Source organism: Erinaceus europaeus, chromosome 2 (genome assembly GCF_950295315.1).
Source record: "Erinaceus europaeus chromosome 2, mEriEur2.1, whole genome shotgun sequence".
Classification (NCBI taxonomy): domain Eukaryota; kingdom Metazoa; phylum Chordata; class Mammalia; order Eulipotyphla; family Erinaceidae; genus Erinaceus; species Erinaceus europaeus.
In genome coordinates, this window is record NC_080163.1 from 31,695,272 (window position 1) to 31,713,488 (window position 18,217).

General features: G+C 36.9%; 1 protein-coding gene across 1 annotated transcript in view; it reads right to left on the minus strand.

The window, feature by feature from the left end:
* Positions 1-18,217, minus strand: part of FBN2 (fibrillin 2) — a 248,114-nt gene that overhangs the window by 32,222 nt on the left and 197,675 nt on the right. The window contains exons 36-43 of the mRNA XM_060177577.1: positions 13,275-13,397; positions 12,225-12,347; positions 9,039-9,200; positions 8,285-8,353; positions 7,535-7,660; positions 4,391-4,516; positions 2,951-3,103; positions 1,968-2,036 (exon numbers count right to left, since the gene is read on the minus strand). Of these exons, the coding sequence (XP_060033560.1) occupies positions 1,968-2,036; positions 2,951-3,103; positions 4,391-4,516; positions 7,535-7,660; positions 8,285-8,353; positions 9,039-9,200; positions 12,225-12,347; positions 13,275-13,397 (951 nt within the window). The remainder of the gene's footprint in view (positions 1-1,967; positions 2,037-2,950; positions 3,104-4,390; positions 4,517-7,534; positions 7,661-8,284; positions 8,354-9,038; positions 9,201-12,224; positions 12,348-13,274; positions 13,398-18,217) is intronic.

An 18,217-nucleotide genomic window follows, 5' to 3' on the forward strand; every position in this document is an offset into this window, starting at 1 on the left:
TTACTCAAGTCCATATGGGTCATTCTCAAGGATAGACCATATGTTAGGCCACAATGACAGCATCAGCCAATTCAAGAGCATTGAAATGTTCCCAAGCATCTTCTCAGACCACGTGGAATTAAACTAACACTTAACAATCAACAAAAGATTAAATGTAATAGTCCAAAAATGTGGAATCTCAATAGTACACTACCTAAGAACTACTGGGTCCAACAGGAAATAAAGGAAGAAATCAAAATGTTTTGAGAGTTCAATGAAAATTAATGCACAAGCTACAAAATATTAGGGATAAAGCTAAGGCAGTACTGAGAGGGAAGTTCAGAACCATATAAGCACACATTAGGAAACAACAAAAAGCAGGTAAACAACCTGATTGCACACCTTAAAGACCTAGAAGAAGAAGAATAAAGGAACCCTAAAGCAACCAGGACAGAAATAAATAACATTGAAAATAAGAAAACCATATGAAAGATCAACGAAAGTAAATGTTGGTTCTTCAAAAGAGTGAACAAAATTGACAAACCTTTAGCCAGACTCACAAAACTAAAAAGGGAGAAGACACAAATAAATGATATCCTAAATGAAAGAGGAGATGTCACAATCGGCACCGCAGAAATTCAACATGTCATGCAAGGCTTCTGTGAACAACTATATGCCACCAAGCTAGAGAACCTGGATGAAATGGACAATTTCCTAGATACTTATGAACTTCCACAATTAAATAAAGAGGAACTAAATAATATGAATAGGCCCATCACAGCTAATGAAATTGGAACTGTTATCAAAAACCTTGCCAAGAATAAAAGTCCTGTACCACTCCTGGACCACTCCTATGAGAATGTCATACATCAGAAAAGGTTGCAGCAGCAAATGCTGAAGAGGTTGTGGGGTCAAAGGAACCCTCTTCATTGCTTGTGGGAATGTCAATTGGTTCAACCTTTGTGGAGAACAGTCTGGAGACCTCTCAGAAGGCTAGAAATGGACCTACCCTATGACCCTGCAATTCCTCTCCTGGTGATATAGCCTAAGGAACCCAACACACCCATCCAAAAAGATCTGTGTACACATATGTTCTTAGCAGCACAATTTGTCATAGCCAAATCCTGGAAACAACTCAGGTGTCCAACAACAGATGAGTGGCTGAGCAAGTTGTAGTATATACACAATGGAATACTACTCAGCATTGAAAAACAGTGACTTCACCGTTTTCAGCCAATCTTGGATGGAGCCTGAAAAAAATCATGTTAAGTGAAATAAGTCAGAAACAGAAGGATGAATATAGGATGATCTCATTCTTAGGCAGAAGTTGAAAACAAGATCAGAAGAGAAAATACAAGTAGAACCTGAACTTGAATTGGCATTATTGCACCAAAGTAAGACTCTGCTGTGGGAGTGGCGGAGAATACGGGTCCATAAAAGATGACGGAAGACCTAGTGGGGGTTGCGTTGTTATATGGAAAATTGGGAAATGTTATGCATGTACAAACTATTGTATTTACTGTCAAATTTAAGACATTAATTCCCCAAAAAGAAGTTTAAAAAAATTAAAAAACAAAAAAAAAGTTTTGTAATTCACAACTAGATCAGTAGAAATGATTACTCAAAAACACAGCAAAAACTTAAAATACACCTATGAATAAGAGACCAAAGTTTAAAATATCATCGAGTATTTAATCATGTAACCCAGTATTTATTACAAATACAACTGAAGTCCCAGCTTAGTACTCATGAAATATTTAAGTAGTCACATAGCTATCAAAATTTATCACTAGAATATGCCTAGGAAATCATATTATAAAAATTGGTTAGGTTCTTTAAGCTAGTTATTTCTCATTTGTCTAATGCTATAGATGGGAATTCAAACTATTATTTTCTATGGTACTTAAAGTGTTAAAAAAAACTAAACAGGTTTTTTTTTTTGATCTTGCATAGAAGCATTAAAAGAAATGGAAAGTGGAAAAACTCACCAACAGCTTTTCCTGTATGTATGTCAAAGGTGAATCCAGGAATATTTCCACATATAGCTTTAAAGTCAGCTTTAAAACATAAGACAGATGTATAAATATTCCCAAACTCCTTTAAAAATACATTTTATATTGTACTTAGTTCACTGGAAAATACATATTTATACGATTTGTAGCAGAAGTTTACATTTAATTGTATTTATTTGATAACACTGCCAGCTTTTGCAAAGTGAATCTAGGTATTTTCGATTATTATCATTATGATAAATATCATTAACCTTTTATTAATTAAAACATAACTAAGCCATTATAAGATTCAAAATATCTATTCAGGCAAATATACCCCCAGATGATCCAGTTTGGATTGAAAAAGTCATAACAGAGTATAATTTTAAAGGGTGGGATATGACTTACACAAAGATGCAGGCACACAAAAATAATTTTATAATGATATAATAGTGCTATAAATTTTACTCTTTAATGGGGATGGATGGTGGTGAACTCGACTGTACCTTTACCAGGCACAAAGTCCAAGGTTCCAAATCGTGGTCTCCACCTAATGGCAGGAAGCTTGAGAGCAGAGAAACAGTGTTGCAGTCCCCAACCTCTGTCTCTCACTTTCTATCCCACTACCTTCAATTTATTTCTGTGATATCAAGGAAAAAAGAAAAGTAGCAGCTGGGAGTGGTGAATTCAAAGTTAAGGCGTCAAATTGTAGCACTAACCCTTGTGTCAATAAAAAATATAAGTAAATGTTACTTTTTAACAATAGGGAATATTTTTAGGACTCAGATCCATAGTTTATAAATTAATACTTGAATCCTCAAAAGGGAAGCTTGGGAAATTAAGTCATAAGAACTCATGGATATTTGCAGAAGTGAACATGTCTGGTTTTAGTATCCACTTGCTTTTAGTTCACTGTCATGTATGTATGGCTGTCACTGACTCAGCCTTCAGTAGAAGCATAGAATATGAGGTTTGCTTACCCGTTCCTGGTGTTGGGCATGGTTCACATGGTTTGTTCCAGGCTTTGCCAACATTGTATGTACAACAGCACATCCTCTTTGTCACATTAAAAGGCAGCTCATTCTCACAAGTGGTCCCATTATAGCTTCTGTAGCAAAAGCTTTTTCTCATGTCTACATAGAGAAAAAAACAATCTTATTAGTAAGTGGTTAAATATGAAGTTCACACAACTAGAGACACCAACTTTCTGGATTAACACGACTGAAAAAATTCTCAAGTCATCTGGAAGTATCCTAAAATAATTTTTTAATTTTAGCATAAGTTATTTTGAGTTTCTTCTGTGTTTAAAATTAATTTTTTTCTATATCACTGTTCATTTCTAGCTTATGTTACTTCTGGGGATTGAACTTGGAAGCTCTGGTGCCTCAGGCATAGCAGTCTGTTACACTATCAATGGTGCTATCTCCCTAGACCTTTTTGATTTTCCATAAAGGGTTTCATTTATATTTTTCTATAATTAAAAACAAAATTAAAATAGACATTTCTTTCTATACTCAAATTTATTTAATAAAATTATTTGTATCAAACGTTAAATATACTTTAAACCAAATAGTGCTTTTATATAAATAGAAAATAAAACCATTTAGGGACATATATTATAATATTTCATAGAATCTTCTATCTCAGACACATGTCTCAATTTGATGAAGAGTGAGGCATGCTGCCACATATCTTGGGGAAATGTGAAAAATACCCCTGTAACAGTCAGCTCTGTAAACTATAATTTCCTCAAGAAAGTAGCTTTAAAAATATATAACTATAAGGGGCCAGGTGGTGGTGCACTTGGTTGAACACACATGTTAGAATGTGCAAGGACTCAGGTTCAGGCCCCCAGTTCCCAGAGGGGAAGCTTCGCAGGTGATGAATAAGTACTGCAGATGTCTCTTCCTTTCTTTTTAAAAAATTTTTTATTTATTATTATCTTTATTTATTGGATAGAGACAGCCAGAAATCAAGAGGGAGGGAAGTGACAGACAGGGAGAGAGAGAGAGAGAGACAACTGCAGCCCTGCTTTACCACTCGTAAAGCTTTCCCCCTGTAGGTGGGGATGGGGGGCTCGAACCCAGGTCCTTGTGCATTGTAATACATGTGCTCAACCAGGTGTGCCACCACCCGGCCCCCATTGTTTCTCTCTCTGTCTACTCCCTTCCTCTCAATTTCTGGCTGTCTATTGATAAATAAATGAAGACAATAAAAAATTGAAAAGAAATATAAGTACATAGCCAAAGTTACAAAATTTGATTTGGTCAACAGCTTAAGATTTTTAAATACCTAGTGATTCATATGTATTTAACTTCCAAACTTACTGAACAATCATTCTGAGACAAAAAGTGCATGAGTCAAGTGTATCTGGGAAATCCCCAAGTGAGACCTTCTCAATCTCAGAGACCTTTACTTACCCATGCAGTTGTGGCCTCCGTTGACTTGCATGTACTCAGGAGGACAAATGCAAGTGTAATTTCCCAGGGTGTTGTAGCAGGTCCCAGGTCCACACACACCAGGATGTGCAAAACACTCATCAATATCTACAGTAGTTAAGAACATCCATTAGCTAATATGAATTTGCATGAATTTAAACTACTGAACAAAGTGAAGGAATGGTCACCCCACTTACAAATATAGAGTGGAAAGCAATTGTATGGAAATAACTCCTAAATATACATTTAGCATAAGAAAAGTGTCTATTTTTAAAATATGGAATAGTCAAAACATGAACAATAAAAAATTATTCAAAGTATAAAAAGCAATTTATATATCATCCACATTTGTTATGCTGAAATTTCATATTCTTCAAATGGAATGTTTTTTTAATCCTGTTTTCCTTATATATCCTCTAAATTAATTTTTAGTGTCAACTTTTAATAAAAAGGAGCCAGGAGGCTGTTTTTACTTTATAGCTCTTTTCAAATATCAATCTGACTCCCATCTAGGGAATCTAGAGGGAGCACATCTGACTTGTTCTTCTTATTAAATCACCAATCTCTTCTAGATGCATTTTTGAAACACTTTCCAAAATAAACATTATAGTGGAAACAGCAATAGACATTACACATGTAAAATTATAGGCCTAGCATTCATTTTAGAGGCATCAATTAATTTCATAAATATATAAGGATAATCTATATCAGTTAAAACTTATACCTATAGAGATGATGAGAATATGGATCTAGCTTTAAGAGGCTCCCACCTTAGCAGAGAGGCTGGCCCTAAAAAAAAAAAAAGGTAGCTATGTCTAGCCTTCTGAGAGTTTTCCAGACTGCTCTCCACAGAGGCTGTACCTTCCATATGATCCAGTAATTCCTCTCCTGGGGTTATACCCCAAGGACACCATAACACCCAACCAAAAAGAGGTGTGTACTCCTATGTTCATAGCAGCACAATTCATAATAGCTAAAACCTGGAAGCAACCCAGGTGCCCAACAACAGATGAGTGGCTGAGAAAGCTGTGGTATATATACACAATGGAATACTATGCAGCTATCAAGAACAATGAACCCACCTTCTCTGACCCATCTTGGACAGAGCTAGAAGGAATTATATTAAGTGAGCTAAGTCAGAAAGATAAAGATGAGTATGGGATGATCCCACTCATCAACAGAAGTTGAGTAAGAAGATCTGAAAGAGAAACTAAAAGCAGGACCTGATCAAATTGTAAGTAGGGCACCAAAGTAAAAACCCTGTGGTGAGGGGTAGACAAGCATCTTCCTGGGCCAGTGGGGGGTGGGAGTGGTGGGAGGGATGGGTCACAGTCTTTTGGTGGTGGGAATGGTGTTTATGTACACTCCTAGCAAAATGTAGATATATAAATCAGTAGTTAATTAATATGAGAGGGGGAAAATCAGTTGTATGTCTCAAAGTTTTTCAAAACACAAACTGAATCTTTTTAATATATAGGCTGTGTATTTGATATGCGGACTCTCTCAAAAGCCTAGACCAAGTAGATTAGAAGCATCCAATAGCACAGCTATATACAAGATACTGGATACTGTACAGCAAACCCTAACAAAAGGACTTTTCAAAGTTAACCCAATTACCAAATAATGTGATGATAACATTAACGATTGATTGTCTTTTTGAACCCTAAGATAGCAGGAACCTCACATCTCCACTATAGAGCCCCTACTTCCCCCAGTCCTGGAACCCTTGGATAGGGCCCACTTTCCCATATGCGTCTCCCAATCCAAACCAAATAATATTGCATCCGCCGATCACAACCTAACCAATGCAACGATTGCCACCTCAACATGCTTCACCTCAGACTGTGTCCAGAGACTTCACATGTGGAATGACAACCCTTCGGCTTCATTACTCGGGTGAGACCTTTCCTTTTATAGTACACTCTAATTTCATCTCAGGTAGTTCACTTTCTATCAAAGTCCCATAACCTAGATATACACCAGTTTCTGTGAGAGAGAGCTTATGTTCACACGTACCCATAAACTACTGCAAAATATATACCTGAAAGCAGAAGTACACTAGAGTTTGCAGTGAGTACCTCCCTAACACTTCCTCTCCACTATTCCAAGCTTGGGATCCATGATTGCTCAACAAATTGTTTGGCTTCATATGTTAACTCTCTTTTCAATCACCAGGTTCCAGATGCCACCAGGATGCTGGCTAGGCTTCCCTGGATTGAAGACCCCACCAATGTGTCCTGGAGCTCTGCTTCCCCAGAGACACACCTTACTAGGGAAAGAGAGAGGCAGACTGGGAGTATGGACCGACCAGTCAACGCCCATGTTCAGCGGGGAAGCAATTACAGAAGCCAGACCTTCTACCACCCTCAATGACCCTGGGTCCATGCTCTCAGAGGGCTAGAGAATGGGAAAGCTATCATGGGAGGGGGTGGGTTATAGAGATTGGGTGGTGGGAATTGTGTGGAGTTGTACCCCTCCTACCTTATGTTTCTGTTCATTAATCCTTTCTTAAATAAAAAATTTAAAAAAAAACAGTAGCTATGGGAAAAGTGGGAGGCATCGAGCAAGAAAGATTTGCATCTCAACTTTTTCATGAGTATGTGTTAAAACATTTAAAATTCACTGAAACAGGCTAACTTAAGAATTACATTCAAGTTTACCTATTCATCATATATAAAATATAATTCCATATTTTCCCATTGATAGTTAATACATTTACCTGGAGAAAACTCTTAGAAACTTTATAGAAGCCAGACCTTCCACCTTCTGCAACCCACAATGACCCTGGGTCCATGCTCCCAGAGGGATAGAGAATGGGAAAGCTATCAGGGGAGGGATGGGATATGGAGATTGGGTGGTGGGAATTGTGTGGAGTTGTACCCCTCCTACCCTATGGTTTTGTTAATTTATCCTTTCTTAAATAAAAATAAAAAAAGAAAGTTATAGCAAATAATCTATAAATTTGCCTGTCATTGTACAACCTAAAAGCATTGACATGAAAACATTAAAAAAAAATCTATGGAACATTCTAACAGATTCTTGGATAGAATTTGGGGCTGGAGTCTTTTATCTGGACCTATCCACTAATTTTGTCTTAAATAACGCTCAGATGTAAATTCATTTTACCTTCACAGATGCGGGTTTCCTCACTGAGATAGTAGCCCTGTGGGCACTCACACTGGAAGCTCCCGAAAGTGTTGATGCAGTTACCACCTTGGCAGAGACCTGGTAACTCCTGACATTCATCAATATCTATAAAAACAGATAGAGTTCACTTAAATCAAATACCATCACTGCTATTGTTACTTTCAAACACACAGCCCCATAAGACTCACAGTCTTCCATGCATTCAATTGCATGCACATTTAGACAGTGATTATTCTAACCATACATTTGTCTCTTTTGTAAAACTTCATTATAATCAAAGGAGAATGATTAGGACAGTTGTGGGTTATTAGATTTGAAAGATAATGAAGAGTTTCTCTTGAGAACTATCAGATATTGGAACACAATATTCTGGTAATTGTTCATCTGAAATTTTAGGGAAATTAATATCATTGGCATTTCTTCACATTAACATATGTTTCGAGTTTTCTCTGATGTAAACTCTTTAAAAATATTTTTACATATTTATTACTGGGTAGAGACAGAGGGAAATTGAGAGGGGATGGGGAGATAGAGAGTGAAAATGACAGAGAGATACCTGCAGCCCTGCTTCACCTCCTATGAAGTTTTCCCCAATTCAGGTGGGGACCAGGAGCTTGAACCTCATTCCTCACACATGGTAATGTGTTCACATAACCAGGTGCACCATCACCTGCCCCCTTAAACTCTTTACTTTGTTCAAATTTGGGCGACAATTAGAGATGAGCTCACCTTCCAAGATGATTGTAATGGGATTAGGTCTGAAGCCCTCACCTCCAGGACACAGGGTGTAATATTCAGCTACAAAACAATGCCAAAGAAGAGATTTGACACTTGTGTCCAAATGGCTGAGACAGTGAGTATACAACAATTCCTAGGTTCAAATCATAAACTAAAGACTATTTTTTTCTTAATGTCCTTACAAATTACATTTAAAATTATATTTCATCTAACTTGCAAAAAGATTATTACTCCAATAATACACAACCGAATAACAACACCATCTGTTTATAATGAAGGAACATATTACAAACAGTATTTAAAGAAAAATAATGCAAACAAACAATATCACAACTTTTGAGTTCAGTAAATGAAAATACAAAGTCTACTATTTGAAGTGTCATCTACATCAAATATATCAATTTGAGAGCTAGTATGATTGATTTCAGGAATACTATACTAAGATAACATCTGAAAAGAACCAACATTGACTTCTATCTGTGAAACCATGAAGACTTGATATCATCACAACTCATACTGGATTGTGATTAGTAACTACTTTTTTTTTTTTTTTATCAAATCATGAAAAGCATCATGAAGAGAGAAATTCAAATTCCTTTTGTATCAAACATTCTTAACTGGTTTAAGTATAGTCATTGAAAGCGGCTAAGATTCACGTTTTGGTTTCCTTTTCACAAGACTAACATGGAAACTAGTTTCTAGTCCCAGAGTTTGTTCCCTTGTTCTTACTCAGTTCCATACTCACTGCTATTGACAGGGGGACACGTCTCACAGGGGTTCCCCCAGGCCTTCCCTAGAGAGCAGCAGCAGGAGGAGCGACTGACGCCCACCCCAATCTCTGTGTTGCAGGACAGACTCCCATCTCCTCGAGGACCAAATTTCAGGTAGCAGTTACCGACACGGTTGTCTACAGAGCAAAACAGGAGATTGAAATTTATGAGAGTTCTTTTATACAGAAAAGTCACTCAAAGGATGAAATTCAATTTCTTAAGATTACAGGTTTCAATCCTTAGCACAAAACAAAAAAGAAGCAAACAAACAACAACAATGACTCTTAAAACCTTCTCAAGACCGACTTGTAAAACTTTAACAAATGATGTCAGGGTTGCCTAAGATATGAGATACATACAGACTAAAGTAGATAGTAAGCAATTATTCATTTTAGAACATTCTGGAGCTTCAATAATATAGATATAATAAACATTTCCTATTTCAAAAAATGTTTCATTTATTTATTCATGAGAAATGATAGGAGAGAGAGAAAGAACCAGATATCACTCTGGTACAAGTGCTCCTGGGGATTGAACTCAGGTCCTTATGCTTGAGAGTCCAATGCCTTATCAACTGCGCCACTCTCAGGACCACGATATAACCTTTGCTACAGCTAATATTTTCTTAAGTTTATGAGTATTTGCAGGAAAATCAAGAATAAATTAAGATTAAATATGATATCAAAAAGATAATGATAAGCTAATTTCCTCACCACTTCAATTTGCAGAGAGCTTTTCATGTTTTTGAAAAGATTGTCTGTAAGGACCCTAGGTAAGAATGTTTAAGAGATCAACAAATCTCAGAAACTTTTGATCTCTATCTTTGATTTACAGAGATCTCTTCATTGAGCCCATGCCTTTAAATGCTATCTTTTAATACTAAGAACTTTCAAGTTTATGGTTCCATTTTTCACTTATCTTCTAAGATATTATAATTACTTTAAAGTTTGCATGTCTAAAAATCAAACTACTGATTGTCTTTCTTTTACATACAAAAATTGAATCCACTCTCTTCTCTCAGTCTTTTGCATTTCTAAATAAACAGAAACACTACTTACTTAGAGCCTAAATGTTAGAGCTCATCTCTGACTTTTTGCTATCATCTTTTATGGGAACTTGCTTGTGTCTTAACTCCTGGAGTACTCCCTTTCATTAGCTATCTCTTTATAGCTTTTGCTCAAGCTTTTAAGACATACTGAAGCTCTAGTAAGTAAGAAGGAAGCAGGCATCAACATAAGTTTTAAGGCTCCAAGTGGAATTTTACTCAGCAGTCAGGGTTGAAAATCTGCTATAACTCTTCTAGTCTAACTCTTCTGCTCATATGAGTTGCATCTCATCTGCATACTGACAGCCTGATCAACGTGTCTATACAACAGGTCTTTTGTAATGAATGATTCTTTCTGTGAAAGGGTTCTCCTATCACAGGTCCAGTTGGTTTACTCATCTTTTCATCAAAGATCCAACTTTCCAGCCCTAACGTAATGTAATACTTCTCTTCCAACAACTTGTACTTTCAGAATCTGTTAATAGTTCTGCTTTAATGTGTCTCCTTGTCACCAGAATATAAATATAAAAGCAGAGAATTCGGGAGTCCGGTGGTAGTGCAGTGGGTTAAGCACATGTGGCACAAAGCGCAAGGACCAACGTAAGGATCCCGGTTCGAGCCCCTGGCTCTCCACCTGCAGGGGAGTCACTTCACAAGTCGTGAAGCAGGTCTGCAGGTGTCTATCTTTCTCTCCCCTTCTCCGTCTTCACCTCCTCTCTCCATTTCTCTCTGTCCTATCCAACAATAATGACAATAATAATAACTACAACAATTAAACAACAATGGCAACAAAAGGGAATAAATAAATAAATAAAAGCAGAGAATTTGCTTAGTTTATTCACTGTCAGTTCCAGGTCCTAAAATAAAAGGCATTCAATATTCACTCGATGAATTGTCAATCAATAGATGATTGTGAATGAAAAAGTCAGGACTTGGGACGGGGGTAGATAGCATAACGGTTATGCAAAAGGACTCCCATGGCTGAAGCTCTGAAGTCCCAGATTCAATCCCACAAAATCATAAACCAGAGCTGAGCAGTACTCTGGTAGAAAGAAAGAAAAAAAAAACAAGAAAAAGGTCAGAACTTGTAGTAGCTATAAATCATAACTCAACACAAACTCAGAAATTTGAAGTGCAATCATCCACTTCAGTATTTCAGAATCATAGGGAAAATAACATTGAAGATAGTAATCATATTTCTATTGCAACATATTTTTTTTTCATTCTCAAATTCCAGAGCATTTATTCCTCTAGGCAAACACAAGGTGCAGGAAGAGGGCAGAGAACAAATGTTGGAAAATTACATCCTAAAGATCAGAGACGTTTGAAACATTTAGAGACCCTGAGCCTTCCCTACTGCCTTTCCTACTATTCTTACCTGTCAATTTCTTTTTAAAAATGATTTATCAATTAAAGAGAGTGAGTAAGAGAGAACTAGAGCATCACTCTGGCACGTTTAATCCTGGGATCAAATTCAGGACTTTATACTTGGGAATCCAATGCTTTATCCACTGTACCATTTCCCAGGACATTCAACTTATTTCACTTCAGTTGTTTGGCTCCTGAAATCTGTTGTGCAATTTTCTTTTCATCATGTCATTTATTTCACATCTACACATCTCTTCCTTACACAGACCTTCCAGATGTTCCTACTTTCACTTCTACAAGTCCCTTTTTACTCCGAATGTCAAAGAAAAAAGACATTTTATCCCAACAGCTCTATCTATCGCTTTGGGCTGCCCCTGGCCAATGGAGTGAATAAGGATTCAGGAATCATAGGATACTCCCTCAGCTTTCTGCCACTTGCAAGCTGACACCTTGAAAAAAACCCAAACCAAAAAACAAATAAACAAACAAAAACACCTTTCTGAGGCCGGTTTCCCAATGCTGTGAGCATAGGAAATTGGAAGGGATGGTTCAAAAATTCCTGTTTAAAAATGGGACTTAGACTATAAAAATAATAATAATTATCATATGATTTGGAGACCTAATTTCTTAAAGGTCTCTTCTGCTTTCAAATTAATTATAGCAGATACTCATGACAGCGTGACTCCTCTACTGCACTTAATTCTGTTTATCTCGTGTACCTTTTTTTTTCAAAATTTATTTTACTTACCAACACAGCCTACACCAGTGGGATTCAGCTGGAAATCAGGTGGGCAGTTACACTCATATCGACCAGGTGTGTTGACACACAGACCATTCACACAATTGATGGGATCTGCACACTCATCAATATCTAGGAAAAGACATTTAGAAAGCTTATGTTCATATCTTTACTTTTGAAAAACTTGGAGGGCTATAAAGAATTTGGAGGATGTTTTGCAAGTTTGAAAATTAAAGGTCATTATGAAGGACTCACCTCAATGAAATAAAAATTAGATCCTGTGTATACTTGAGAAGGTCCCAAAGCTCAATCTTGTATTTATAATATAATTTAATGTATTTAATACATAATAATAAGATATTAGAATTTTGATAAGGGTAACTCATTATTTGCTTAGCTAGAATCATCTATGTGTTTGTGATGATGGGTGTCAGTTACATAGACATACACTCAAATAGTTTCCTCAGTTCATGCAGATATTTAATTTCAAATTGTTTTAAAGTAAATTGATCCATTCCACACTTAAATATCAATATATCAGAAAGCAATTATCTTCTTTTTGTTGTTGTTGTTGTCATTGGGTGAACTTTTGAAGATAGGAAGAGAGAGAAAGAGAGAGAGAAGACAGAGACAGAGATAGAGACCAGTGAGGTAGACAACACAGAGCCATAATTTCCCCCCAGAACTCCCATGTGATATCCTAAGAACTGGTTTATGTGCCTGGCAAAGCAGCAACGTTCCCGGTGAGTTATCTCACCAGCCATATAATTTTCTTTTTCTTTAAATGCATACTCCCATCAAAAGTTTAGCTGAACAGACATTTATGAATATATATATTATATATATTTTTTAATTTTTACTTATAAAAAGGAAACACTGACAAGAACCCTAAGAGGGGGGACAACTCCACACAATTCCCACCACCAGAACTCCGTATCCCATCCCCTCCCGATACGTTTCTTATTCTTTATCCCTCTGGGATTATGGACATTTTATACTTAGCACAGAATATTTGGTTCAAGCAGCAATAACATTAAGTAAACTGTAAATTGTTCGTACCTGTACAGTTCCCTCCTGTTCTGTCCAACTCATAACCATCATCACAGATACAATGAAACATTCCAGGTAAATTATTACATGTTCCAAAGACGCAGATATTTTGGAAGGAGCATTCATCAATATCTGAAGAGTGAAAGATCATTTTGTTTACAAAGACATTTTTAAAACACTGAATATATAATATGAATACATTTTTCAATCTTCTCAGACTTTTCCTCAGATATTTCAATGCAATGTATTTCATTCTTTTAATTTCACTAAGTAGGTCATACAAATAGCAAGTAGCTAATGTCTATCAATGAAAAGATATTACAACTATTACTTTATCGGCAGTATTTAATTTGGCCCATAATGTCCTTGAATCAGACCAAGACATAACAAAAACAGGAATTAGATATAAGCAGATCAAAGGAGTGAGTCTGAGAAAAATTAAAGGTAACAATTCTAATATTCTAATAATTGATGTTTTAAAATATCTACAATGTACAAAATGTAGCTGTAGAAATAACTGCATTTTTACTTGGAGGAAAAGAATGGACATTTTTGTACACAATTGACCTCTTGAGAAGTTATCTTACTTTATTCTAGAGGAGACAAGTCTTCCTAATGCATTGTCTTGAGAAAGTACTATCTTAATTCAAAAGGATCTTCTGGTCACCCATAGTTTTATTACAGAAAATTGAGTTTCAATTATCTGAGATTTAAGGTATGCTTCAAACTGGGTTTAAAATCTAAGCAATCTAGGGGGGCAGGCAGTGGTTCAGTAGGCTGATAAAACACATTATCATGTGCAATGACCTGGGTTAAAGTCCTCTCTGCTCTCCACCTGCAGGAGGAACTCTTCACAAGCAGTGAAGCAGGTCAGTAGGTCTCTCTCTCTCTCTCTCTCTCTCTCTCTCTTCCTCCCTATTTCCCTGTTTTCTTTCAATTTCTCTCTCCACTATCAAATAAAATATGTTGAGAAAAATAACCCTCAGGAACCGTGGATACATAGTGTTGTCAATGTGCCCCTGTGATAACCCTGGTGGCAATAAAAAAGAAATGTCTAAGCATTCTGCAAAAATGTGTGCCATGGTGTGTGTGTGTGTGTGTGTGTGTGTGTGTGTGTGTGTGTGTGTGTGTGTGTGTGTTGGGGTAATGAAGTCATAATCATTAAGTGAATAAACACAGAATAATATATCTTCTGAGTATCTTTCCTTCCTTCCTTCCTCTGTCCCATCCTCTCTCCTTCCCTCCCTCCCTCCCTGTTTTCCTTTATGTGGTTTGAGGCCTTACACATGCAAGTTCACCAATCCCTGGCTGACTTCTTTTATTCAGTAAGAGAAAGGTAGCAAGATGGAGAAAGGGAGAGATGCCACATGCTGTGACAATTCCATGTGGTGTTGGTGCCCAAACCTGAGCCATACATGCCCAACCCAAGAGCTATTTCTTCAGCCCTGCATTTCATAAAACAACTTTAAATATCAATAAATCCTACTGATATTTAAATAAAATTGGGTGAATTAATTCATTCTGAAAGAATACTGTGCTTTGGGGGTCAGGCAGTAGCACAGAGGCTTAAGCGTACGTGGCTCAAAGCGTAAGGATCCTAGTTCGAGCCCCCGGCTCCCCACTTTCAGGGGAGTCGCTTCACAGGCGGTGAAGCAGGTCTGCAGGTGTCTGTCTTTCTCTCCCCCTCTCTGTCTTCCTCTCCTCTCTCCATTTCTCTCTGTCCTATCCAACAATGAATGACATCAACAATAACAATAATAACCACAACAAGGCTACAACAACAATGGCAACAAAAGGGGGAAAAAAAACAGCCTCCAGGAGCAGTGGATTCATGGTGCAGGCACTGAGCCCCAGCAATAACCCTGGAGGCAAAAAAAAATACTGTTTTTCGTAAAATTGACTCATACTTAGGAATTCGACAACACAGTATAGTTAACAAACTGAAAGACACAAAAGAGAAAATATAGCAAATGCAAAATCACTCAAAAATGCTTACCATAGAAAAATTATCATTGATGAATACTGTTCCAAAAACGGTATGCATATTCAGAGTGCGAATAAACTGATTTCTATGTATCAGATAAACTTTGCTTCTATCTTAACAGTTTCAAAATATATCCTAAGGTAAAGTGGTGTCCAAAACACTGGAACTTTCTTCATTTTAGTGATAACACTCAATACAATTTTTAGAAATTATTAATGCATTTTGTCCAATGAATAATTTTAGCATCGGGAGCCGGGCAGTGGTGCAGGGGGTTAAAGTGCACATGGCGCAAAGTGCAAGGACTGGCATCAGGATCCCTATTGGAGCTCCTGGTTCCCTACCTGCAGGGGGATCACTTCACAGGTGGTGAAGCAGGGATGCAGGTGTCTATCTTTCTCTCCCCCTGTCTGTCTTACCCTCCTCTCTCGATTTCTCTCTTTCCTATCCAACAACAAAGACAGCAATAATAACAACAAAGACGATAAACAACATGGGCAACAAAAGGGTACAAAATATAAAAAATTTAAAAACATTAAAAAAATAAGTTCTATCACTGGTCCAAGTCTTCTTTCTTTGCTTTTAGAATCTCTTTGAGCTTGTCCAATCACATTTATGTTTTTAAAGGTTATCTATGTATAACATAGAGCAGCTGTTGGAAAATTGTTTTTGTTCCATAGATAACTTTCTTTTACTTTGGGTTATTTTTGTCCTTTTTTGTTGTTTCCATAAAGATGCCTGCAAATTTGCCCTTGTTTATTTTTAGTGTGCTTGTACATTGCTTAGTTGGCTCTTTTCAAGAATTTTTATACACTTTGACACAGTTTACTCACTCTTTTAACATCCCTCTTTTTCTGGATTTCATTTAGAAGACAGCTGGGGGAATGGGTTTTATTTAAGCTTCTATTGTGCAGGCCAAAGTTTTCAAGCAGGGAAAGATGGTGCATAGTTTGTTACCATGTAAGAAGAGTAGAAACATAGATAGGAAGCGTCTCACAGGGTGGTTTTCTTCTCTGTTGATCCAACTGGACTATGTGCTCTCAAAGAACAGGCATTATGTAGACTCACTCCAACTATGGAATCCTACCTTCCCAGTTATACTAAGGAGGTTGCTCCACATTTTGTATTCCTTCATTTTAGGGAGAATACTGAAACGGTCAGCTATGGCAATTTTTTTTTTTGAGTCTACAGGAATTTTTCACACTTGTAGTGAATGAGTAGTGATCATAGTCACAATGTCAGTATAATGAGCTGGAAAGAAAACAATAAATTAAATGAGTGAATTCAGGAGAAAGTATCTGTATAAGCCAGCAATTGTACAAAGAGATTAGAGAAAAACAAGGGAAAATAGACAGAGCCATGGAATTGCAGTTTTAGGGGAATCTAAAAAAATACATAGAAGAGAGGAGTGGTAGGGTTCTGGTACATGATGGTAGAAAAGGAACTACTAGGCTGAGGGAGAGAGTGTTTGTGAACAATTATCATGGGGAGATGAGAAGTTATGCCCATGTGTCAACAAAAGTACTGTAAATCACTAAACCTCCATAAAGTGTGTGTATGTGTGTGGGGGGTGGACTGGTATTTATGTAAGTGGTGTAGAGGGTCAACTTGAAATATATATTTGCCCCTATCAATTGCCCTGGAAACTGGGATGGATCCTCACAACAAGGACATATTCTGAAAAAAAAAAAAAAAACAATAACAGCAAAAAACTGAAAACAAAACAAACAACTGAAAAATCCCAACATGTGAATCAAATGTAGGAAACAAACTACTATCACTTTGGGAGAGATCTGGGAAGTTGGGAAGAGTTTATATCGTAAGTAAAAGAACAGGAATATGAAGAGGAAAATTCTGTCTTACGTATAATTTGAAATTCTTATGCTGAAAAATTACCTGGCTACTGCTGACTTATTCCCATTTCCCACTGAATCTTGTCAAGCTGACACAGACAATAAATCTTGTACTTCAACAGCTACACTGACTCCCATTTTCTACTAATTGGTATGAGTGCTGGGATGCATTGGATCGACATTCCCGTGGTGCATCCCGTGAGTACACATTCATTGGGGAAACTGACGATCCTTCCTAGCCGACTGAATCCACATGGATCCCAGTCACTTTCAAAACCATTAACTGGCTACAGAAGAAGGGCAAACGCTAGAAGAAGAAGGTATGAGTGCTTAGAAGGACTCTGGACTAGTGGAAGAACTGAATTTTACACTATAGTTGCTTGGTGTCAAAAAATATTGATTGTACCCAATACTATAGCACAGATGCTTTCTATTACCTTCTTCCCCAGGATCTTCACTTCATCCCTTTATTCTGATTCTATTTAGTCATTTCTTTTTCTGATTCTCTCCAAATTATATACATTCATGAGAAATATCATTATCTTTTAGGCCCTCTTTCTTTTCTTCCTCTCTCATCTCTCTCTCTCTCTCTCTCTTTTTTACATTTTTTCCCCACCAAGGCCATTCTGGGACCAAGAACCTGTACCACTCAATAGCTATATTTATAGAGAATGAGAAACAATGAGATAGGGAGTGAGGGAAGGAGGAGAGAGAGTGAGTGAGAAGAAATATGCTTGCAAAACTGCTTGATTGTTCTCATGAGGAAGCAAAATAAGTAAGAAAGACAAAGTTTCTTCCTTGGAAAAAACAGAACCAAGTGTGACAAATTTCACAGGTCTAAGTCTTAGCTTCTCAAGGGCACTAGTTCTGCTTCATCAGAAGTTGTATGTTTTTGCTGAACGTTACCAGCAATCTACAATTTATTTTCATGTCCTGCTTGTGAGCACAATGATAAACCAAACTATCTGCAAGGTGAACTGAGTATCTAATTCAAAGGAAAATTCAAATTATTTTTCTTGGAAGGATATCGAGCTGGTCATAAAATGTCTTTTCTAGGAAAAAGGAATTATGTCATAACTCAGAGGAAAAAGATGTTAATTTTAAGCAAAAGGTGGAGT